This window comes from Phoca vitulina, unplaced genomic scaffold, assembly GCF_004348235.1.
Source record: "Phoca vitulina isolate PV1807 unplaced genomic scaffold, GSC_HSeal_1.0 scaffold73, whole genome shotgun sequence".
NCBI classification, from domain to species: Eukaryota; Metazoa; Chordata; class Mammalia; order Carnivora; family Phocidae; genus Phoca; species Phoca vitulina.
In genome coordinates, this window is record NW_022589776.1 from 1,622,419 (window position 1) to 1,648,714 (window position 26,296).

The 26,296-nt window shown below is 38.3% G+C and overlaps 1 protein-coding gene and 1 non-coding gene across 2 annotated transcripts in view; one reads left to right on the forward strand and one right to left on the reverse strand.

The window, feature by feature from the left end:
- The window catches only part of SLC9C2 (solute carrier family 9 member C2 (putative)), a 106,560-nt gene that overhangs the window by 54,231 nt on the left and 26,033 nt on the right, over positions 1–26,296 (reverse strand). Inside the window, exons 9-12 of the mRNA XM_032393392.1 lie at positions 23,610–23,778; positions 13,949–14,030; positions 10,413–10,579; positions 9,734–9,838 (exon numbers count right to left, since the gene is read on the reverse strand). Of these exons, the coding sequence (XP_032249283.1) occupies positions 9,734–9,838; positions 10,413–10,579; positions 13,949–14,030; positions 23,610–23,778 (523 nt within the window). The remainder of the gene's footprint in view (positions 1–9,733; positions 9,839–10,412; positions 10,580–13,948; positions 14,031–23,609; positions 23,779–26,296) is intronic.
- LOC116625162 lies at positions 21,124–21,230 on the forward strand. The gene has a single exon (XR_004298019.1). It is a non-coding gene; the product is annotated as a U6 spliceosomal RNA (small nuclear RNA).

Consider the following 26,296-nt stretch of genomic DNA (forward strand, 5'->3'; position numbering starts at 1 on the left):
TAGGTCTTTCATCCATTTTGAAGTTATTTTTGTGTAGGGTGTAAGAAAGTGGTCCAGTTTCATTCTTTTGCATATTGCTGTCCAGTTTTCCCAAACCATTTGTTGAAGACACTGTCTTTTTTCCATTGGATATTCTTTCCTGCTTTGTCGAAGATTGGCTGACCATAGAGCTGTGGGTCCATTTCTGGGTTCTCTATTCTCTTCCATTGATCTATGTGTCTGTTTTGTGCCAGTACCATGTACTGGTACCATACTGTCTTGATGATTACAGCTTTAAAATACAGCTTGATGTCTGGGGTTGTGATGCCTCCCACTTTGCTTTTCTTTTTCAACATTATTTTGACTATTCAGGGTCTTTTGTAGTTACATACAAATTTTAGGATTCTTTGTTCCAGTTCTGTGAAAAATGCTAGTGTTATTTTAATTGGGATTTTGATTGGGATTGCATTGAATGTGTAGATTGCTTTGGATAGTATAGACATTTTAACAATATTCTTCCAATCTATGAGCATGGAATGCTTTCCCATTTCTTTGTGTCTTCCTCAATTTCTTTCATAAGTTTTCTATAGTTTTCAGAGTATAGATCTTTTCCCTCTTTGGTTGGGTTTTTTCTAGGTATCTTATGGTTTTTGGTGCAATTGTAAATGGGATTGATTTCTTGATTTCTCTTTCTGCTGTTTTATTATTGGTGTATAGAAGACAACAGATTTCTGTAGGTTGATTTTATATCCTGTGACTTTGTTGAATTCATGTATGAGTTCTAGCAATTTTTTGGTGGAATCTTTCTAGTTTTCTACCTAGAGTATCATGTTGTCTGCAAAGAGTGAAAGTTTGACTTCTTCCTTGCCAATTTGGATGACTTTCATTTGTTTTTGTTGTCTGATTTCTGAAGCAAAGACTTCCAGTACTATGTTGAACAACAGTGGTGAGAATGGACATCTCTGTCATGTTCCTGACCTTAGGGGAAAAGTTCTCAGTTTTTCCCATTGAGGATGACATTAGCTGTGAGTCTCTTGTATATGGCCTTTATGATGTTGAGTTATGTTCCTTCTATCTCTACTTTCTTCAGGGTTTTTATCAAGAAAGGATGCTGTAGGGGCATCTAGGTGGCTCAATCAGTTAAGCATCTGCCTTCAGCTCAGGTCATGATCTCAGGGTCCTGGGATCGAGTCCCATATCAGGCTCCCTGCTTAGCAGGGAGCCTGCTTCTCCCTCTCCCTCTGGTGCTCCCCCCCTCCTTGTACTCTCTCACTCAAGCTCTCTCAAATAAATAAATGAATAAATAAATAAAATCTTAAAAAAAAAAAAGGAAAGAAAGAAGGGGTGCCTGGGTGGCTCAGTCATTAAGCGTCTGCCCAGGGTCCTGGGATCGAGCCCTGCAACAGGCTCCCTGCTCAGTGGGAGGCCTACTTATCCCTCTCCCACTCCCCCTGCTTGTGTTCCCTCTCTCGCTGTCTCTCTCTCTGTCAAATAAATAAATAAAATCTTTTTAAAAAAATAAAAATAAAAAAAGAAAGGATGCTGTATTTTGTGAAATGCTTTTTCTGCATCTATTAAGAGGATCCTGGGAAGTTTGTGTTATTAATTCAATCTCCTTACTCATTATTGGTCAGCTGAGATTTTCTACTTTTTTTATGATTCAGTCTTGGTAGATTCTAAATTTCTAGGAATTTATCTATTTCTTCTAAGTTATCTAATTCTTTGACTTATAATTGTTCATTGTAACCTTACAATCATTTTATTTCCATGGTGTCAGTTTGTATTGTCCCCACTTTTTTATAATTTTGTTTGAGTTCTCATTCTTTATTGGTTATTCTAGCTTAAGGTTTGGCAATTTTTGCTTATATTTTCAAAAAACCAACTCTTAGTTTCATTGATTTTTTTCTACTGTCTTTCTAGTCTCTATTTCATGTATTATTTCCTTCTTTCTGCTAAATTTAGGCCCATGAAAATGGGCCCAAAGAACAAATTGTTATTTTTCCTAATTTCTTGATGTGTACTTAGGTTATTTAAGATCTTCCTTTTTTCTTAATGTAGGCATTTCTCACTATAAATTTCCCTCTTAAAACTGCTTTGCAGCATCCCATAGGTTTTGATACATTGTGTTTTCATTTTCATTTGTCAAGATATTTTCTGATTTCCTTTTGATTTCTTCCTTGACCCATTGGTTGTTCAGGAGTGTGTTGTCTAATTTCCATGCATTTATGAATTTTTCTGTTTTCTTCCTGTTATTGATTTCTAGTTTTATGCCATTTATACCATTTTATACCATTGATTTCTAGTTTTATGCCATCTTTATAATGATATAAAGAAAAGATACTTGATATAATTTCAATCCTCTTAGATTTGGTAAGGCTTGCTTTGTGACCCAATATATGATCTATCCTGGAGAATGTTCCATGTGAACTTGAGAAGAATATGTATTTTGGTGTGTTAAATGAAATGTTCTGTATATGTTTGTCAGTCTATTTGATCTATAAGTATTATTCAGATCCACTGTTTCCTTGTTAATTTTCTGTTTGTATTATCTAACCAATGTTAAAAGTGGGATGTTGAGGTCCCTTACTATAATTTTATTGCTATCTATTTCTCCCTTCAGTTCTGTTAATATTTGTTTTAAACATTTAGGTGCTCCAGTGCTAGGCATTTATATTTACAGATGTTATATCTTCTTGATATATTTGTACCTTTACCACTGTATAGTGACCTTCTTTGTCTCTTGTGACCAATTTTGCTTTAAAGTCTATTTTTTTTTAAAGATTTTATTTATTTATTTTGACAGAGAGACACAGCGAGAGAGGGAACACAAGCAGGGGGAGTGGGAGAGGGAGAAGCAGGCTTCCCACTGAGCAGGGAGCCTGATGCAGGGCTCAATCCCAGGACCCTGGGATCATGACCTCAGCCGAAGGCAGACGCTTAACGACTGAGCCACCCAGGCGCCCCTTGCCTTAAAGTCTATTTTAACTGATATAAATATAGGCACTCCTGCTCTCTTTTGGTTACCATTTGCACGGGATCTTTTTTCTAAACCTTCACTTTCAGCCTATGTGTGTCCTTAAAGTGAGTCTCTTGTAGGCAGCATATTGTTGGATTTGGGTTTTTTAAATCCATTCATCCATTCTGTATTTTGATTGGAGAATATAAGCTTTCACATTTAAAGTAATTATTGATAGATAAGGACTTATTGCCATTCTGTTCATTGTTTTCTGACTGTTTCTTTAGTTCCTTTGTTCCCTTTTTCTTCTCTAAATGGCTTCCTTTGTGATTTATTTTTTGTAGTAGTATGCTTTAATTCCTTTCTCTTTATCTTTCATCTACTATATGTTTTTTCTTTGTGATTACCATGAGGCTTCTATAAAACATCTTATAAATATAAGTAGACTGTATTCTTGTGTCAACCACCCAACAAAATTCAGGAGAAAAATCACACCTTTTAGGTGCCACTAATATTAAAGATTAAAGTTACTTCCTAAGACTACTGCCTAAACTTACTTCCTCAGTGCTGACCAGGTACTCTTGCTTACCCATTGTTTATAAATGTTGTTTCCAACCTCCACTACAGTTAGCACATTTTCTCAAGTTTTACAATTGTAGGGATGATAGTCACTACAAGAAAACAGGGAATTCATTCTACTTATTTTTTGAGGTAATAGTCATCTATTTACCAGCTCCTTTTCCAGGAAATAGGAAAATGATCCACCCATAATTTATGGGTAGATAAAGCATATGAACTCTGAAGCTACATTCTAAAGCATAGAAGGGCAATGGCCAGGCTATCCTTATTCCAAGGGCCACTGAGGCAGTTGATAGATATCTCCATTTTATAAGCTTTCCTGATAGGCCTGGGAAGACACCCACTATAAGAGAAGGTATGTCCCAGAGTTCAGTTCTGAAGCATATATATAATTATTACACCTATAGTATTTCCAGCCCTGCCCATCCAGAAATAGGTTTGGCTCAAGAAAATTATGATTTGGGAATTTTTAAATTAAGTTTGTTTATTGAATGTCTACTCAGTTCCAAACCCCATGCCAAGGCACTGCAGATGTAATCCAAGGCTTAAGGAGTTCATAGCCTCACGAAGGAAGGGGAAAACTAGACAAATAGACCTATAAAACAGGGTAGGAAATGTGAAAGGATAATAGTAACCACAGGGCAACTAATTAAACTTGATGTTGGGTAGGGTCAGAAAAAACTTCCTGAAAGAGATGACACCTCAATTGAGTTTTAAAGATGAGCATAATTATCCAAATGAAGAATGGAGATGGGGGGAGCAGAGTGGAGAAGGAGGTGAGCAGAGAGGAGCATCATCAGTGCATGCACAGAGATGAGAAACAGCATGGTGAGTGCAGTAAAGGACGAGTTCTGGGGCAGAGAATGGTGACAGAATCGAGAAACAGCTAGGGGACAGATTACAAAAGACCTTGTACTTATATATAGACTTGATCTCATAGGTAAACTCTTCCTGGAAGGTAATAAGCTAATCCTGTGGAATACTACTTGAATCACCCCCGGCTCCCGCACCCCGCCGCCAAATAAATATGCTTTGTGAGGAAGTGGGAGAGGGGATATTCAATATTCCCTCTTAGAGAGTCTCAGTGCATATCAGTATGTTAAAAATTCTGAGATATTCTACAAGAAGGGGTTCCATAAGAAACCAGTTTAACTTTGTTTAAACTAGCATTTCCCAAACAAACATGAGCATGGAAACTTTTTTTGTTGTTATGTAATCGCTATTAACATTCTGTGGAGCAAGTGTTCTTTGGAACTCACTTTGGAAAATGCTGTAGGACCTGAGGGGCCATTTTAAGCAGGAAAGTGGTATAGTCCTCTTTGTCTTTTAGATAAGTCACCGTGATTTGATAATCGAAATATTAGAGGTAGGAAGACCAGTTGAAGGTTATTATTTAGGCAAGAGGTTATAATGTCCTAAATTAATAGACACAAGAATGGAAAGGGGTATATTTGACAAGTATTTAGAAGGTAAGATTGATAAAGCTTGGAAAAGGAGGGAGAAAGAGGATTGATCTGAGTGATCACAGGAGTAATGAGCCCATTCACTGAGACCAGGAATACAAGAACAGGTTTTAGATGAGTTCAGTGGGGATTTAGGTACCAGTGATATATCTAAGAGATGTCTAGCCACAGTTGAATTTATGAGTCTAAAGGCATGGTACTGAGAGTTTTGGAAGGAAGAATACAGATTTGAGGACCATCCATAGAGAGCATTAAAATTATGAGTGCAGCTGAGAACAAGGACAGAGAGATTATGAGGTAAGAATGATGGAGAGAGTTAACTCTTCTAAGGAAAACTAACATTAAAGAGATAAAAAGAAAAAGAGGAGTTCATGGAAGAGACCAAAAAGGAAAGGGGTCACAAGAATAGGAGGAATGCCAGTAGAGGGCACTCTCAGAAAAGCCATTAAAAGATAGCATGGAGAAGGGGGAGCCTGGGTGGCTCAGATTGTTAAGCATCTGACTCTTGATTTTGGCTCAAGTCATGATCTCAGGGTTATGGAATTGAACCCCATGTCAGGCTCCATGCTCAGTGGGGAGTCTGCATGAGGATTCTCTCCCTCTCCCTCTGCCCCTCACCCTACTCACATTCTCCCTCCCTCTCTCTCTCTCTCTCTCTCTCTCAAATAAATCTTAAAAAAAAAAAAAAAGACAACATGGAGGGGTGCCTGGATGGCTCAGTTGGTTAAGTGTGGGACTCTTCATCTCAGCTCAGGTCTTGATCTCAAGGTCATGAGTTCAAGCCCCTTGTTGGGCTCCACACTAAGCGTGGAGCCTACTAAAAAAAAAAAAAAAGACAACATGGGAGTGGGTCACTACATGGGATTGTTAGTTTAAAAAAAGCAAATGTGGTAGGTCATGATGACAATGGCCCCAATGTATCCATGCCTTCCTGCGTCCATGCCCCCTTGCAACTGACATTGCTGCTTCTCCCAAGAAAGGGAGTCTACCTCTTCACTCATTGACTCTGGGCTAACTTTGTGATTTGCTTTAACTCATTGAATGGGAGTAAAAATTATTCAAATTCCAGAACCTAGGATTTAGAGGCCTCGCAGCTTCTCCTCTTACCCTGTTGGAATCCAGAGTCCACCATGCTGAGAAGAAGCCCAGTCCACTCTACCAGAAAATAGAAGGCCATATGGAAGACAACCAAAGTACTCTGAAAGACAACTAGCATCAACTGCCAAATCTGTGAATGAGGACATTCTGGACCCTCCAGTCCACATGAGATGAGATGACCACAGACACATGAATGCTCCCAGCCAAGACTGATGACAGAATCATCCAGATTGCCAACCCACAGAACTATGAGAAATAATAAGCCATTGTTTTAAGCCAGTAAATTTTGGGCTAGTTTGACATACAGCAAAGGTTAACCAAAACAGAAATCAGTACCAATTGTGCAGAGCCTTCATAACAAAGGGGTAAAACATGTGACATTAGCTTTGGGAGTTGGGGGTGAGCAGAGTCAGAGAGCAGTGCAAAAACTGTTTTAAGGGGCAGAAGGGAGGCAGCCGTGCTAATGAAGAGGCCCCACAATGGGCAATACTGTCACCTGAGGCCACTTGGAAGGTGGAAAATGTGCCCAGTGAACTTGGCTACTAAGAATATTTCTAGATTTCTAATATTCTAGAAATACTAAAACTATCAACTGTTTAAGCTACTTATGATAAAGCATGGGAAGAGAGAGAGAGAAACCAAGGAGAAGCAGTTTACTCTGCAGCAGAATTTAGAGAAAATCTAGAGTCCGTGATTTGCCAGGTTGCCAACTAAACTTGTTTCTCATCTGCAGTCTCTCCAGCTGGCAAAAGATCTAAAAGTAAAGATCAAATCTAGAGTGCTGACAGTAAAATATGGCCTTGGGTTCAAGATCAAATCAAGGGTGTGCCTGAAGACTCTTTGTGAAGTCCACTGAAAGATTAAAGCCGGCACTCACACTGTCTTCTCAGGCAGACAAAAGGCTTTCTCGGGCTCTTATCTTCAGACATGTGGCCCATCTGAAATGGAATTGTGGAGTAGACTCTAATCAGATTGATTGAAAACACACACGTTTTTAAGGAAATTGTACCAGGTTGGACTAAAAAAGACAGAAATTATTCTAAATGAATAGAAACATCCCAAGTTTCTACTGACAGAAATCAGGCTGAAAAGGCCAGTCAGTTACAAACATAGATCATTTCCTATGGAAATGTAAAGAATAAGGTGCTCTGGTGCATATTCCCAGCTGGATTTCAGAATTGCCATGGGCCAGTGATTAATAAGCATTTCCTGTTATTCCCCTTCTTGAACAGAAGTGTCTGTTGATTGGCACTAAATGTTGGGGAGTGGGGTGGAGGACAGATAACTTGTTTCTTAGTTCATAGCCCTCCAGATCAAGAGGAATCATACTTAAAGAGATGCAATCAAGGAGCCTCAGCATACCTAGACCAAATGCAGATCATGAGATACTGGACTTTGAGTCTGATACCATAATAAGATGAAGCTTGGTATGTGTGTGTGGTGGTGGAGGTCTTAGAAAAGGATAAGTGTATTTTGTTTATAGGAGGGATATAAATATTTGTGGCCAGCGAGCACACTGTGACATATTAAATATGGTTACATCCTAAATTTGTCTTCCTTTTCTTCTTTTTTTTTTTCTTTTATCTATATGAGAAGATGGATGTTAGTGAAAACTACCATGGTAATCATTTCACAATATATGTAAATCAAACCATCATTCTGTATGCATTACACTTATACAGTAATGTAAGTCAATTATTACTCAAAGTAAAACTGGGTGGGGGGAACATCCAAGAAAAAACAAACAACAAAAATATGGTCACAAATTCTTTGCATCTCTTACCATTGAGAGGTTGGCTCTATTGCCCCAACCTTTGAATTAACATGGCCTTTTTTACAAGTCTGGTAGTAGGGTACCGACTCTTGGCTGCATGCCTCAGTTTATTTTTATGTGGCCTCTCATTCTTCAGAGGCAAGCCAGTTTCCTCACATGGTAATCACAGGTTGGTATTCAAAGTAGAAGGTGGAAGCTGTAAATCTTCTCAAAGCATAGGCTCTATGCTTTGCTCTAACATTCCCAAAGTCACTTCTGAAACATTTTATTGGTCAAAACAAGACATAGGAACAGCCCAAATTCAATGAGATAGGGGTAGCAGGGAGGGATATATGCACCGCCTCTTAATAGGAGGCTCTACAAAAAATTTGTGACTATACTGTACTGCCCTGGGTAAGAAACTTTCAAACTCTGAGAATATTTTAAATTAAGTTTAGAAATGCTTGAAAAAGGAAAATATAGTATTAATATTTTTGTATTAAGGAGAAATATGTTCTTCAACAAAAAAAATAAAAGAGAAGAAAGAATTTATAGGTTAAAAGAGACTTAAAGGGCATATCCATTAATTACAATGTAATTGGAATTATACAAATACAAATACAAATTCAATTTTAAAAATACAAACTGTGAGGGGCGCCTGGGTGGCTCAGTCGGTAAAGGGTCCGACTCTTGATTTTGGCTCAGGGTCATGATCTCAGGGTTGTGAGATCCAGCCCCATGTTGGGCTCCATGCTCAGTGGGGAGTCTACAAGAGAATCTCTCTCTCCCTCTCCCTCTGCCCCTCCCCCCTCTTGCGCTCACTCTCTCTCTCTCTCTCAAAAACAAATAAATAAATCTTTAAATATATGTATGTAAACTGTGAAAATACACATTGATCACATTGAGACAATTGGAAATTTGATCACTGACTTGATATTTGATGTTATTAAGGAACTATTATTAATTTCTAGGTACAATATTAATATTTACTATGTTTTTTAAAAGGCTTTAAAATTTTGAGATACATACTGAAGTATTTACAGATGAAATAATATGATATCTGGGATTTGTTTCAAAATAATATGGAAGGAAGAGTAGTGAATGAGGCTGCAGATGGGGCAAGATTAGTCATGTTGGTTTTTAAGGCTGGGTGATGGGTACATAGGGACTCATTATAGTGTTATATCTACTTTTGTATATGTTAAAAATTCTTCATAATAAGTTTTAAAATAAAATTTAAAAAAATGGACTCTGGGCATAATGAATATATGGGCATATTTTTGTGTACTTGTAATATTGAATAAAATTTGCCCAATGTAAAATATACAATTTGATAAGTTGATTTAAACTTGATTTTACCTAGGATTCTTCCTTATTTTTAATATAAGTTATATAATATATAATAATATTTATTTATTTAAAAGTACAATCTTCCTTATATTAAAACATTTAATCTTAAATCTTAAATATTTTAAGAGAATTTTTGATTCACTAGTTTTATTTTAATGTATTAGATTTGCAAGAGTTAAAAAAGCACTTTAGAGAATTTTATATAAAAAAAACTCAAATACATTAAATTTATAAAAGCAGTTTCAAATATTTGAAAATGTTTAGTTAAATAAGTACATAAATGGCACCAAATACTATTCAAAGACCCCTCAAAAGTCAACTGCTAAAAATTACTAGACCTAGAAACAGAATAATAAGATTTGTGACTTGAACTTAAAGCCTAAGACATTTATTGTTATTTTTTAACTTTAATAAAGCAAACTTTAATAACCAATACACTATCAGAAGGTGAAAAAATATTTTTTCTAGTCACCTGAAAGCCTTATGTAAGAAATAAGAGCATTGCAAGAATTAAAAATAAATAAATAGAAAGCAGATTATGTGAACTGTACCAACCATTTGTATTATAGCTACATGCAATCTGGCTTCTTCTATTAAAACTTCTTCTGTTGGGGACTCCTCCTCCTTTTTGTTATCATGTGAAACATGATAAGGATCAGACTAAGTTTGAAAACATAAGGAGATAAAGTTAAAAATAAGCTAAAATATATAGGAGCTGCCAAACACATCACTCAACAATGATTCCAATAACTCAAATCAGAATTGCTAAAATGAAGGGCTATGTATAACTGGGTTTGCTCTCTGTATGAGAAATCTTGCTTTTAATTGTGGTAAAGTAACAATTCATGTGGGGAGATTTGCAAGTCAGATTCTCCCCCAAACCTGTCTATGCTTGACTGCTCTCCGAAACAACCTGTGTTTTCTGCTTTTTATAATAACTCCTCAAATGGTTGGAAACATGAGCTTGGCAGAGGCCATTCATAGTTACTAAATCAGCCAGTGCGTAAAAACCAATTCTCCTATATTTGGCAAATAAAGCCAGATAACCAAGACCTTCTCTTTAGAGAGAATTCAAAGTCTTTTCACCAAGATAGCAAAGCTAGTAAGTATATCCCCTGTCCTTAGTTTTCTGACATTTCATTAGCAGGATCAAGTTTTTTATAATAAACTAAAGCAGGAGAGGCAGACCCAGGAGAAAAGGAGGACTATTTTTTTTTTCCAGGTATCAACTCACAGGAATGTTGTATTCAATCTTTGTTTTTTCTTCTACTAAGGTCCAATTAACATTTGTCAAAATTTTTTCTGTTTTGAACAGTGTTATTGCATTCTGTATTATCTCTTGAATGTGCTTAATGGCATTTTGCATGGCCATTTGTCTTGGGAGGGAAATAGCACACAAACCTGTGACCAAAAAAAAAAGGCAAGGATCTTAATAGAATACAGTGAAAACTGCAAGAAGAGGCAAAATCCTGCAAGGTGTAGTGAAATCTTGCTGTAGTGAATCACCTGCACAGCCAAACCATAGTGCTTGGAGCAAGGACAACCTTTGGTCCAAAATTTCCCAGAAAATTACCCAACTATCTGTTTCTTCTGGCTGCAGAGCTCAACTTTATCTGACTCAACTGCTAAGGAATGCTTTATTCATTTCCTTTCATTCCTGTTAGCTAGAGATGTGACTTGCTTCTTCAAGGTCCCCAATCAGTATTTCTCAAGGTGTAGGAAACTACTCCTGTCTTCTACAGGTTGGAAGGCTGCCTATTAAGCTATGCGAATTCCTTGGCTCCACCTCTTACCTAGAGAATCAGCTTGGCCTAGGAATTTGCATTTGAACAAGTTCTCCAACTGATTCTTATAAAAATTTTTAAAATTTGAAATATAAAGTTCACTGCAATAGAGATTCCTCAAATTTAGTATATCTGTTTCCTGGCCAGCAAATCTACATGTTCCAAAAATTGTAGCCATTTGTATTTTCTTGAGGTATGAATTTGAAGTTATAGCTGTGAGGCTCACTCACCAAAAAGAAGAATTTATTTTTTTTTTAAGATTCTATTTATTCATTCCACAGAGAGAGAGAGAGCACAAGCAGGGGAAGCAGCAGGCAGAGGGAGAGGGAGAAGTAGGCTCCCCATTGAGCAGGGAGCCTGATGCGGGGCTTGATCCCAGGACCTGGGATCATGACCTGAGCCAAAGGCAGACGCTTAACCGAAAGAGCCACCTAGGTGCCCCCCAAAGGAATTTAATTAGTGAATGAACTTAGTCTGCTCACTTGGAATTCCATCTCAATAAAATTGTTCTCTCTTCATAATTGCACATGAAAGGTCTCATAAAGAGTTAAAATGAGTTCTAAATGTTTAGCTTAACTTTACTTCATTCTCTACAGGACACTGTGTGTAATGATGGTATTTGAAATTTTCAGGATTCCAAAGGTCTGGAAGCATATCCCTCTTGATTCACTGTGGTCCAGAGCAAAGATACATTTGACTGTAGGCTGAAGTTAGAAGTTGTCAGCTTTAGATTAAAAATTCCCATGGCTGAGACCACACAGAAGAAATTTTTTCTCATTTGCCTAGTTATATCCTACCCATATGATGGAGCACCTGCCACTTTCCAGTTGCTCTGGGGAAACATGAGTGTATGTGGACCACTTGGTGGCACCAATACATTTGAATGAACTCTCTGTGTTTAAGATGATCCTGGAAGAGTATGAGAAGGGAATCTCTTAAAGCCTTAGACTAGACAGAAGTAGTTGGTTTGAAACTCTTACTGATAAAACTCAACTCTGTCAAGTATTAAATATGTGCCACATAGTATTTCTAGAAAGGATGAGCATGGATTCTGAGGGGAGAAAGATCTTATCATATACTTCTGTTTTATAATGAAAATTTTTTAGGTTTAACTACTACAATAAAAAAAATTGGGGGGGCGCCTGGGTGGCTCAGTTGGCTAAGCATCCAACTCTTGATTTTAGCTCAGGCCATGATCTTGGGGTCTTGAGATCGAGCCCCACATCAGGCTCCATGCTGAGTGTGAAGCCTGCTTGGGATTCTCTCTCCCTCTGCCCCTGCCCCTTGCTCTCACAACACACCCTCTCTCTCATAAATAAATAAATAAATAAATAAATAAATAAATAAATAAAAATTTTTTTAAATTTTGTAAGGGAAGAAATAGAAAACATATTACCATGACATTAAAACCCCTGGTTGACCTTGCCTTTGAGAGTCAGAATGAGAGGAATCACAAGAAAAGAAGCATGGGAGAAATCCAGATGTTATATCCTAAGCAAAGAGAATGGAGTGGGTCTGGATCCCTGGGAGTCAAAGGAATTGGTGTGAAGGGGGGTGTGAGAAAGTCTTCAAAGATCAAATTAACTTTACTCATGCTCCAGTGTAGGCTTTTGATGACAAAGCATACCCTTCTACTGAGAAAAAGAACAAATCCATAACTGGGGAAAAGGAGAGCTACCAAAAATCTGCCCCATTTACTAACTCAGTTTACATACTGGAGCCCTTGGGTTTGAGGTGGGCAATAACAGGAAGTTCTGCTATAGTTTTCGTGGGGTCAGTTTTAGAAATGGGCATGACTGTGAAAAGACACAAGCAGGGAGTTGATGTCTCTCATGGGTAGGATAGGGTAAATTCACGAGGCTATTTCCTTGTTTAGAAGAACTCTCCTTCAACATCATCCTTCCACTGACCTCTCATTCGGTCCATGCTTTCCAAGAAACTTTCTTACTACTAGTTTTGTTTATCAAGGAAATTGGTATTTAGAGATAAACACCCTGAATAATGATCACAATTATTTCAGACATAGAAATAAATCATCCTCATTATAAATTAATAAATTGATTTTCTGCTTTATCCACATTTTCCTGTGAGTGCAGTAAATCTCCAGCATTCTAATCAATTCTAGATACACTGAAAGAATCATGCACCAGCAGAGCTAAAGACCAGGCCATGGGATAGTGAATGATACTAAGGCCCTATTCTAAGACTTCGTGTAATCCCACCCCACCTTCTCCATCCCTGGTTGACTGCACTGCCACCAATGATCTTATCCTAGATTTCTCTATTGACCATGTGTCTTTGTGTGATTTTCTCATATTTATGCATTTTATTATCACTGGCTTCAAGTGTCTTCTGAAATAGGCAACTGTGGCACAGCCTACTGACTGTCTCCCAATATCCATTTTCCCCTTCTTCTTTTACCAACTGAATCTCCAGGTTTTGGCTGAGCACATGGCCAACCAGATAGGGATAATATTTCACAGCTTCTTTTACCCATGAATGACCATGTGACCAAATTCTGGCCGATGGAATGTGAGTGGTAATGATACATACAATTTCTAGATTGTGCCCTTAAAAGTAAGCTGCTTACCCTCCATTGCCACCCATCTCCCCATTTCCCCTCTCTAGTTGGTTGGATTGAAGATACAGTGGTAGTGAGCCAGCTTCCACCCTGCAGACAAGAACAACACCCCAGGGACTGGAGGAGAAATAAAAGAGAAGCAGAACCATCCCACTCTTTTGGACATTTTGATGGAGGGGAAAAGAAAGTCCTCTATCTTATTTAAGCCACTGTGAATGTGGTTTCTGTTAAACTGGCTGAACCAATATCCCAATTAATACAGCATCTATAAATAATGAATGAAAGAAAATGAATGATTTCATAATCAATTCCTTGAGCTCCATAAGAAATGTCCCCATGACCCCCAACAATAATCTATTTGCATTATTTTCCCCAGTTAATTAATGAAAGATAGATATAGTTTACCTAGTGTCCTGGCTGAATGAGTCATCATGTATGAATTTATTCCCATAGTCATTAGTGATATTACCTGTACATACAATATAAACTAAAAAATAAAATACACAGTTAGAACCAAAAAAATGAATAAGTTCTCCAAAGGGAATCATTGTTCAACCACCAACAATAAAATTCTATCTTAATCCACATTTTTTAATCCTGCTTCTGATAAGTAAATTGGGGCAGAAGGGTTGTTTTGTGGACACTGCTTGAATATAATACACTGGAGCAGATATTAGTTTTCAATGTGAATGAGAAAAGAGTTTGTAATTTATGGGAGGGATAAGAACACTGATCAAAGAGCTCCCCACCCTTGCTGCTTTCAGCAGCAGCCTTGCAAAGCCAGCAAAGTGGTAGGCATCCCTGCAGGGCTGGAGAGAAAGCCCACAACCGCAGGCAGTGGTGACCACAGCAGGGATGGGAAAGGGTATCTGCCACCAGCATTTACTACAGCTGCTCAGGAGGCTCTGAAGAAACCTGCAGAAACCATGGTGGGGTCTTGAGAGGCACTGCGCAGAAGTAAAAACAACCGCTTTTGCAGGTCTTGGCCCTGCCACTTATTAGCCATGTGATTTGGGGTCAGTTGACTTAATCATTCTGAGCCTCAATGTCCTTCACTAGAAACTGGAGTTAATAGCAATATGTCCTTTGGAGAGTGTTTCCCAAATTTGACTAATAACACTAGGCACCTGAAGTTCTTCTAAAAGATACCAACTTCCGGGTTTCTTCCCTGAAGATTCTGATTGTGTAGGTCTGGGGTGGCGTTAAAGGGATTGGTGTAACATCACATCGATTTGGGAAATACCGTAAGGGATAATCAAATGTTAGTTAACATTTTGTTGACTTGATTTTAGGCTGATTCCTTGCACAAAAGAAAACTGAAGGAGCTCAGATGTTGGTTATGATACTTTTCCTTTGGGCCATGAAAGGACCCCAAATCTCTACAAAACCACAGGTTGGTTTGAACTCCAAATTAATTCCCGCATGATGTCTATAGATAAAAAGTGCAAATCCTCAGGAAAGATGGTAAGGAATATAATACTCCATTTTAAAAAGAACTTCTTTTGGGAGTTAGGGTACCTGAGTTCTTTCCCTAATATGCTATTCTCTTTGTTTTGATTTCTCTACATGCAAGATGGAGAGGGTGATAACTGATCCCTCAAAGAAATTTTTGTATTTTTATATTGTACTGCTGGGGTCTTTTGGAACAGAAGCAAAATGACAAAGAGAAAACCCTGGGCTGGAAATCGGCCAATATCATGAAACTCTGTACATCTACCTGCAGATTAAATTTTCTTGGGAGGTGGGCAAGTGTTCTTAATTCACATTATTTGAGTGCCTTTTCTCCCTCCAACAGCAGGTTTGGAATTCATATGCATCTGACTTGGAGATGGTGGGGGTGTCCTGGGGATTTCTAGCAACTTTTAGCAACTTCTCCAGCAAGCTCACACAGTATTGTCACAAATGACAAGGGGCTCTAACAGTGTCAGCAGACGCACTGGGCTCTTTGGGTCTTCCCTGGAGCTCAGTATCACAGGTATTGCCACCACCAGATTGCCCAGAAATCCACCAGCTAGCCTATGAAGAAAAGGCTTTGAGGGAGAGTAAGTAACATTTATTGAGCATTTGCTAAGTGGCAGGTATTTTACTAAGTATCATCTCAATCCTCAACTGGAAACTGAGGTTCCACAAATCTGGGAAACTTGCCCAAGGTCACCCAGCCTGTGACGGTGGAACCAGGATTCGATCCCAAGTCCATCTGATTCCCACACCATTAACCATTACTTGACTGTTGGTCCCTTTCATACTGTCAACATAAACAAACTTTCCTTTGAAAGTTCCTTTCTACTTAAAAGAACACATTTTTCAAATCTAATTTTTAAAATGGTTAACTTCGGGAGAAGGGAGAGAAGTTGGTGAAGGAGTAGGACGACCCTAGGCTCATCTTGTCCCCACAAACATAACTAGATAACTATCAAATCACTCTAAATACCCCCAGAAATCAACCTGAAGACTGAAAGAACAAACTCCACAACTAAAGGAAGAGAAGAAGCCACATCAAGGAAGATAGGAAGTACAGAGAGGTGGTTTGGGGAGAAAGAGATTGTAAGTGCTGTGGAGGAGAGGGAGCCCTGGTCATGGAGAAAGGTGAGAGAAAGAGGCACTTGGGGGAATGCACAAGGAGAATACTTCCCTAAAGTCATTGGCTGGGAAAATGAGAGGGGCTACAAGTGGGACTTAAAGACGAGTTTTAAAGTCCAGCCGGCTTGGCTGGGATAGAGCCCGGAGGGAGCTGCCTTACTCCTGGAGAGAAGACAGACAGACAACCTGGGGGCAGATGCCATGGAAATAGCATCTGAAGAATGCCTGGGGCACACAGCAGGGAGATAATTCACTCTTCTTGGAGCCTTACCTGAGAGGCAGGATTCACACCTCTCTCTGGAGACAAAGGAGCTAGCAGGTGCCATTTCCCTCCCCTGCCCCTCAGCATAAACACAGAGCCACCTTCAGGAGGCAGCACAGTGCCCACAGTGGCTGCCTAACCTGCTTATGCCAAGTCCCAGCCCCCTGCGCTCTGGCATACCTGCCCTCCATCAAGCCTGCCTCTGTCCCAACACGGCCAGCCCCTTCCCCAGAAGGCCAGCAGAAATCCCTGCCCTCAACATGTCTCCTGACCAGAGTTCTGCAGGGGTACAGTTCTAGTGGAAGTAGTATCAGGTCTCATTTAACAAGCAGACCAGAGCACACCTAGATGAAACTCACTACACTCTGGCCAAGTGCCCACTGCAGGCAAGGAGAGCCTCTGCAGACAACTGGTCTGAAGGATACAGCAGCCAAAACACAACAGCAGAGTGCACACAACACACACCAGAGACACCCTCTGAAGTGCCAGACCCTGGACACTCTATGACCTCTTCTTCATAAAGCCATTACTCTCAGGAGCAGGAAACATAACTGGCTTTTCTAACACAGAGAAGAAAGCAGAGGCTTAGACAAAATATCAAGATGGAGGAATTCATCCCACATGAAAGAACAAAATAAGGTCACAGCCGGAGATCTAAGTGAAACAGATATAAGTAACATGCCTGATGGAGAATTTAAAGCAACAATCATAAAGATACTCACTGGGCTTGGGAAAAGAATAGAAGATTTCAGGGAGACTCTTACCACAGAGATAATAGAGTTAAAAAGGAATCTGTCAGAAATGAAAAATGTAATAATTGAGACCAGAAACAGGCTTGAAGCAATGAACACAGGCTGAAAAAGGCAGAGGGAAAAAAAGAGTGATATAGAAGACAAAATAATGGATAATAAGGAAACTGAACAAAAGAGAGAAAGAATTATGGAACATGAGAATAGACTTAGGGAACTGAGTGACTCCATCAAAAGTAATAACATTCGTATTATAGAAGAAGAGAGAAGGGGGGGGAGAAAATTTATTTGAAAAAATAATAACAGAAAACTTACCTAATCTGGGGAAGGAAACAAACATCCAGATCCAGGAGGCACAGAGAACTCCCATCAAAATCAACCAAAGCAGGCCAACATCAAGACATATTGTAATTAAATTTGCAAAATATAGTGATTTTAAAAAGTCTTGCAGCAAGACAAAAGAAGTCCTTAACTTACAAGGGAAGACCCATAAGGCTAACTGCAGATTTCTCAACAAAAACATGGCAAGCCAGAAGGGAGTGGTATGACCTATTCAAAGTGCTGAATGGGAAAAATGTGCAGCCAAGAATATTCTATCCAGCAAGGCTATCATTCAGAAGAGGAGAGAAAAAGAGTTTCCCAGACAAACAAGAACTAAAGGAGTTTGTGACCACTAAACCAGCCCTGCAAGAAATATTAAAGGGGACTCTTTGAGTGGAAAGACCAAAAGTGACAAAGACAAGAAAGGAACAGAGAACATCTCCAGAAACAATGACAAAACAAGTAATAAAATGGCACTAAGTACATATCTATCAATAGTTACTCTGAATGTAAATGGACTAAATTCTCCAATCAAAAGACATAGGGTATTAGAATGGATAAAAAAAACAAGACCCATCTATACGCTGCCTACAAGAGTCTCATTTTAGATCTAAGGTCACCTGCAGATTGGAAGTGAGGGGGTGGAGAAACATTTATCATGCAAATGGACGTCAAAAGAAAGCCAGAGTAGCAATATCACTAGTCAGAGCCCTTAACAATGTTCCTTTGGAGATGCCCCACTTTCTTGTTTGTTTTTTTTTTTTTATTGTGACCTTGCCAAAAGTCACCAGTCCAAGATGGTAGAACTTTTGGAATTGTCCTACCAAGGCCTGCAAAGGTGAAATCTTCGTAGTATCCATCTTTTGAGGCTTTCTAGATTTTAGGTTAAGAAAGCCATTTGAGATATACTCTTCTATCTTGCCTCCTGTATCCTCAAAACTAGTACCTAATCAGAAAGACTGCCTGCTTCTGGGCTTGCATTGCCCTCTGAATCTAAAACTAACTTTTTTCAGATGGATTAAAAAATATTTACACAATAATCTCCATTAAAATCTTTGGAGGGAAACAGAAGGAATCTTTTTCTAAGATGTCAGGGCTTTTCCTCTCAGCCTCTGAACCTGGGGAAAGTACCTGAGATTCCTTCCTACCCTGGGGTGAGGAGAATAGCCTTTAATAAAGTTGATAGGAAACACTGAGTATGGAGCTGTGAGGATAATCACTTCAAAACTGCCTGCATCTATGGTGAAGAAAGGAAGAGCTGTCGTTGGTGATTAGGATTATGAATGGAGAGTCATTTTAAACCTTCTGGGGAACAATGGATTTCACAGGGCATTGTTTCTATAACACTTAAATCCTTGTTAATTATCCCACAAAGAAAGCTCTCTGGTGACTCAGAGGCTAGGAGTTGGCCCAGTTGGGGGTAGAGGGTAGAAGGCTGCAGCCAGGAAGCTTGAAGGGCTGTGGGGAAAGGGTGAGATGTTCTGAGACCTGGGGCCAACTTCATTCTGGTCTTGCCTGTTTGTGTGTTCAGTTTGGCTCTGGGCTGGATTCTGGGGAGAGATGGGTTTGCTGTTCAGAGGGCATGAGGTTCTGCCTTAGACTAAATGATGCTTACAGTTGTGACTCTTTTCTACTCCTATGCTGTGCTGAAGTGATGGAGACTAGGCTGTGTTACAAATAAATCATTTTTTGTTGTTTTTGTTAAATATATATATATATATATATATATATATATATATATCAGACAAACTAGACTTTAAAATAAAGACAACAAGAGATGAAGAAGGGCACTCTGTAATAATAAAAGGGATAATACAACAAGAAGATCTAATGATTGTAATTATTTATGCACCCAACATGGGAGCACCCAAATATATAAAACAATAATACATAAAGGAACTAATTGATAATAATACAATAATAGTAGGGAACTTTAACACCCCACGTACATCAGTTCACACATTATCTAAACAGAAAATCAACAAGGAAACAATAGCTTTGGATGACACACTGGACCAGATGGACTTAACAGATATATTCAGAACATTCGATCCTAAAACAGCAGAATACACATTCTGTTCAAATGCACATGGGACAGTCTCCAGAATAGATCACATACTAAGCCACAAATCAGAATTCAACAAGTACAAAAAGACTGAGATCATACCATGCATATTTTCTGACCACAATGCTATGAAACTTAAAGTCAACCACAAGAAAAAATTTGGAAATACCACAAATACACAGAGGTTAAACAACATGCTACTAAACAATGAATGGGTCAACCAGGAAATCAAAGAATAAATTTAAAACTACATGTAAATAAATGAAAATGAAAACAACAGTCCCAAACCTCTGGGATGCAGCAAAAGTGGTCACAAGAGGGAAGTATGTAGCAATACAGGCCTTCCTCAGGAAGCAAGAAAAATCTCAAATAAACAACCTAACCTTACACCCAAAGAAACTAGAGAAAGAACAACAAATGAAGATAAAGCCAGCAGAAGAAGGAAATAATAAAGATTAGAACAGAAATAAATGATATAGAACCTTAAAAAAACACAATAGAATAGATCAATGAAACCAGGAGCTGGTTCTTTGAAAAAATTAATAAAATTGATAAACCCCTAGCCAGACTTATCAAAAAGAAAAGAGAAAGAACCCAAATAAACAAAATCACAAATGAGAGAGAAGAAATAACAACCAACACCACAGAAATACAAACAATTATGAGAGAAGATTATGAAAAACTATATGCCAACAAATTGGACAACCTGAACAAAAAAAGGATAAATTCCTAGACACATATAAACTACCAAAACTGAAACCAGCAGAAATAGAAAACTTGAACAGACTGATAACCAGCAAAGAAACTGAATCAGTAATAAAAAAATCTCCCAACAAACAGAAATCCAGGGCCAGACGGCTTCACAGATGAATTCTACCAAACATTTAAAGAAGAGTTAATACCTATTCTTAAACTATTCCAAAAAGTAAAAAAGGAAAGAAAGCTTCCAAATTTATTCTATGAGGCCAGCATTACCCTGATACCAAAACTAAGAAAAAGACTCCCCTAAAAAAGAAAACTACAGGCCAATACCCCTGATGAACATGGATACAAAGATTCTCAATAAAATACTAGTAAACTGAATCCAACAGTACATTGAAAGAATCATTCACCAGGATCAAGTGGTATTTAGGCCTGGGCTGCAAGAGTGGTTCAATACTCACAAATCAATCAATGTGATACACCACATTAACAAAAAAAGAAGGATAAGAACCATATGACCCTTTCAATAGATGCAGAAAAAGCATTTGACAAAGTACAACATCCATTCATGATAAAAACCCTCAAGAAAGTAGAGTTAGAGGGAACATACCTCAATGTAATAAAGGCCATATATGAAGAACTCACAGGTAACATCATACTAATGGGGAAAAAATGAGAGCTTTTCTCCTAAGGTCAGGAATAAGACAAGGATGTCCACTCTCACCACTGTTATTCAACATAGTACTGGAAGTCCTAGCTACAGCAGTCGGAAAACAAAAAGAAATAAAAAGCATCCAAATCAGCAAGGAAGAAGTCAAACTTTCACTATTTGCAAATGACATGATACTCTATATAGAAAACCCAATGGGTCCACCAAAAAATTGCTACAACTGATACACGAGTTCTTGCTTCGGCAGCACATATACTAAAATCGGAACGATACAGAGAATATTGGCATGGCCCCTGAACAGGGATGACATGCAAATTTGTGAAACATTCCTTATTTTTAAGACAATTATCATATGGTTTCACTCATATGTAGAATATAAGGAATAGCGCAGAGCATCATAGGGACAGGGAGGGAAAACTGAATGGGAAGAAATTAGAGAGGGAGACAAACCATGAGAAACTCTTGACTCCGGGAAACAAACTGAGGGTTGCAGAAAGGGAGGTGGGTGAGGAGATGGGGTAACTGGGTGATGGGCAAAGGAGAGCACATGATACGATGAGCACTGGGTGTTATACAAAACTAATGAATCATTGAACATTACATCAAAAACTAATGATGTATTATATGTTGGCTAATTGAATATAAATTTTAAAAATGAAAAAAAAAAAAAAAGAACTGCTACATGAATTCCGTAAAGTCACAAGATACAAAAACAACATATAGAAATCTGTTGCACTTCTATACACCAATAATGAAGCAGCAGAAAGACAAATTATAGAATCAATCCCATTTACAATTGCACCAAAAACTCTAAGATACTTAGGAATAAACTTAGCCAAACAGGAGAAAGACCAGTACTCTGAAAACTATAAAACACTGATGAAAGAAATTGAAGAGGACACGAAGAAATGGAAAGATATTCCATGTTCATAGATTAGAAGAACAAATATTAACGTCTATACCACCCAAAGCCATTTACACATTTAATGCAATCCCTATCAAAATAACACCAGCATTTTTCACAGAGCTAGAACAAACAATCCTAAAATTTGTATGGAACTACAAAAGACCCCAAATAGCAAAAGCAACCTTGAAAAAGAAAAGCAAAGCTGGAGGCATCACAATTCTGGAGTACAGGTTATATTACAAAGCTATAATGATCAAAACTAGCACAAAAATAGACACATAAATCAATAGAACACAATAGAAAACCCAGAAATGAACCCACAACTATAGGGTCAATTAATCTTTGGCAAAGCAGGAATGAATATTCCAGGGGAAAAGACAGTCTTTTCAACAAATAGTGTTGGGAAAACTGGACAGCAACATGCAAAAGAATGAAACTGGACCACCTTCTTATACCATACACAAAAATAACTTCAGAATGGATGAAACACCTAAATATGAGACAGGAAACCACTAAAATCCTAGAGGAGAATATAGGCACTAACCTCTTTGACATCAGCCATAGCAACTTCTTTCTAGGTATGTCTCTGGAGGCAAAGAAAACAAAAGCAAAAATAAACAATTGGGACTTCATCAAAATAAAAAGCTTCCGCACAGGGAAGGAAGCAATCAACAAAACTAAAAGGCAGCCTATGTGGGAGGGATGGGAGACGATATTTGCAAATGACATCTCTGATAAAGGGTTAGTATCCAAAATATATAAAGAACGTATACAACTCAACACCCCCAAAAAACAAATAATCCAAAAAATGGGTAAAAGACATGGATAGACATTTTTCCAAAGCACACATAGAGCTGGCCAATAGACACATGAAACGATGCTCCATACCACTAATTATCAGGGAAATACAAATCAAAACTATAATGAGGTATCACCTCACACCTGCCAGAATGGCTTTAAATCAAAAGCACAAGAAGTAACAGGTGTTGGTGAGGATATGGAAAGAGGGGAACCCTCCTGCACTGTTGGTGGGAAGGCAAACTGCTGCAGCCACTATGGAAAACAGTATGGAGTTTCCTCAAAAGGCTGAAAATAGACCTACCCTATGATCCAGCAATTGTACTACTAGGCATTTACCCAAAAAACACTAAAATACCAATTCAAAGGGATACATGGACCCCGATGTTTATAGCAACATTATCTACAATAGCCAAACTATGGAAATAGCCCAAGTGTCCATCGACTGATAAATGGATAAAGAAGGTGTGGTGTGTGTATATACACACACACACATACAAACATATAATGGAATATTCCTCAGCCATCAAAAAAGAATGAAATCTTGCCATTTGCAACAACATGGATAGAGCTAGAGAGTATAATGCTAAGTGAAGTAAGTCACTCAGAGAAACATAAATACCATATGATTTCACTCATATGTGGAATTTAAAAAACAAAATGAACAAAGAGGCAGAAAAAAAGAGAGAGAGGGAGGCAAACCAAGAAACAGACTCTTAACTATAGAGAACAAACTGATGGTTACCAGAGGGGAGATGGGTGGGGGGATGGGTGAAATAGGTGATGGGGATTAAGGAGGGCACTTGATGTGATGATAACCGGGTATTATATGTAAATATTGAATCACTAAATTGTACACCTGAAATTAATATTACACTGTATGTTAACTAACTGGAATTTAAATTAAAATTTTTAAAAAATGGTTAACTTTATTATTGGGTACTATGATAAGTACTACAAAATAAATAAAAATGAATAAGTATGAATAATTATGAGATATGATTTTTCCTACCAATTGTGGTGACTCTATTTTTTGTCCAGCCAGATTATGAATATCAGGAGCCAAGAGTAAGCTAAAAACTCCTTTAATTCCAGACCACGCTATAACAATTCCCCATTTCCAATTATATTCATAATTCGCATGCATCAGGATGGGGCTCACTAACACAATAGTAAGCAACCTGTGGCGAGAAAAAATTTTATTAATCATACCTGAGGTATCAATGTTATTCATGGTTGAATACTAAATTTCATGTAAAACTTTTTCAGGAAAGAGAAAATAATCAGTTTATTGACAAGTTGTTCAAACTTTCTGGAACAAACCAAATCTACTGTTTAAATTTTGCATATAATACTCAAATCTTGAAAAACAGTGCTAGAAGTTTTATACAAATATAAGGAATTATCATTAACCATTTGGGCACTATTCAGATTTGGGTAGTAAATTTCTGAAAGAAAGTTCTTCAAATAACATTGACAAGCTCATCTATTCCAGAAATTAGGCCAAGAGGACATGCAGATGATGGCCAAAAAGTAAAATTATTGTAGGCACATTAATAAACTTGGCTTAACCAAATTTTTCTTGAGCTCCTGTGAGAATCACAAACTAAATGTCACATAAGTAATCTCAATTTGTGCGATCATTTTTCTTTTCTTTTCTTTTCTTTTTAGAGTGGGGAGGAACAGAAGGAGAGGGAGAAAGAGAATCTCAAGCAGGCTCCATGCCCAGCACGGAGCCTGACGCAAGGCTCGATCTCACAATCCTAAGATCATGACCTAGGCTTTCAAGAGTCAGAGGCTTAACTGACGGAGTCACCCAGGTGCCCCTCCTTTCTTTTTTCTTATTTGAGAATAGTTGACCCACAATGTTAACGATAGTTTCAGGTGTGCAACATAGTGATTCGACAACTCTACTCTTAATACTGTGCTCTCCACAAGTGTCTACAGATCATTTTTCTATAAGACCCTGTACCAAAAATTTAGAATCTATCTTTAGGGGATCTGCACCAAAAGAATATCAGTACTGTCCCTCAAATGAGATTTCAACAGAAATAAAATTGACATGTTCTTAGCCTCAAAAAATATATTGTGTATCAATTGCTCAGCTGGGAATTTCAAAAGACAATTAGAGAATTCCTATCATGAGAAATCTGCATTTACGATCTGTAATGTATATAATTAATTTGAGCAAACTCCTCTGCTTTGCATTTAAGTCTTTTGCAAAGTAATTCTTACCAACCTTTTCACCCTTACTAAATGATTTTTCTCTGAAATACCATTGAGTCCAGCCAAAATAGAACAACTCATATCATTTCTTGATATCAACAACAGAAAGGCAGTGTAGAAAAGGCTCTGGAGTCAGTATACCTGGGTTCAAATTGAGGCTGCTTTTCCTAACCATGTAAACTTAAGCAAGTTCTTTAACCTCTCTAAGCCTCAATTTCTTCACCTGTAAAGTGGAGATAGTAAGTGTACTTGCCTCAAAGGATTATTGTGAAGATTCGATTAAATGAGGCAACATTCACAGGACTTAGAATGATGTTTTGAATGTGGTCAGCACTTAATAGATGTTAGCAATAATTTTTATGACCAGGCCTTAGTTTGGCTTCATCCTCTAAAATGTTTTTCTCAACAAGTCTCTTATGAAAAGCCCACCCATACTTTGAGGGCCCCTGAGGATGACTCCTTCCATTGAAGCCTCTCCTCTAAGGAGGTGACACCAACAGTTCACATAAGGTCTCTGGCACTCCCTAGCCATTTGACTTTGGGCAAGGTACTTTGCCTTTGTTGGCCAGTTTCTTCATCCATAAAATTCTCATCTCCTAGTGTTGTTATGAAGGTGAAATGAGACACCAGATGTGTAGCTGAGTCAAACAATGTACAAAAAGCCATTTCTCTTTCTTCATATTCTGTGACCAATCTCAACTTGCACATGAGCTTCCATGGTAGAAAGAAACGTATATTGCACACACATCCTTGTGTGTGAGAGGGACGATCTGAGTGGCGTGCCGTGCCTCCAGAGTCAGCAGAAGCAATGTCCCCTGAGAACATCTTGTAAAGGAAGCTCCCTTGGCCGGGTGTGTCCTCAGTGGAAGCGACACTGTAATGAATTCTTATCAAAAGACACAACTTCTACGAGTGGGCAATGGAGTTCTAGAGAAAACATGTTCATGGGGTCAGGTTTAAACCCCAATTCTGGGGACGCCTGGGTGGCTCAGCTGATTAAGCATCTGCCTTTGGCTCAGGTCATGATCCCAGGGTCCTGGGATCGAGCCCCGCATCGGGCTCCTGGCTCAGCGAGGAGCCTGCTTCTCCCTCTCCCTCTGTCCCTCCCCCTGCTCGTGTTCTCCCTCTCTCTCTCTCAAACAAATAAATAAAATCTTTTAAAAAATAATAAATAAACCCCAATTCTGCCCTTCAAGTTGGGTAACTCTAGGCAAGTTTTTAACCTTCCTGGGCTTCATCTGTGAAATGATGCAGTAACACCTACTTCATAGGGTTGTATTAGTATTAATGGCATAATGTACATGGTAGGTGCTTAATAAATGGCTTTATCATAGCTATGATGATAATAAAGGAGGATGAAAGTCAACAAAAACGTTAAGAGCCATTAATCTGCTCCAGTGTTGCTCAAACTTTAACAAACATGTTGAAAAAGTTTCCTGGGTGGGCCCATGAATGTACATTTCTACCAAGCTC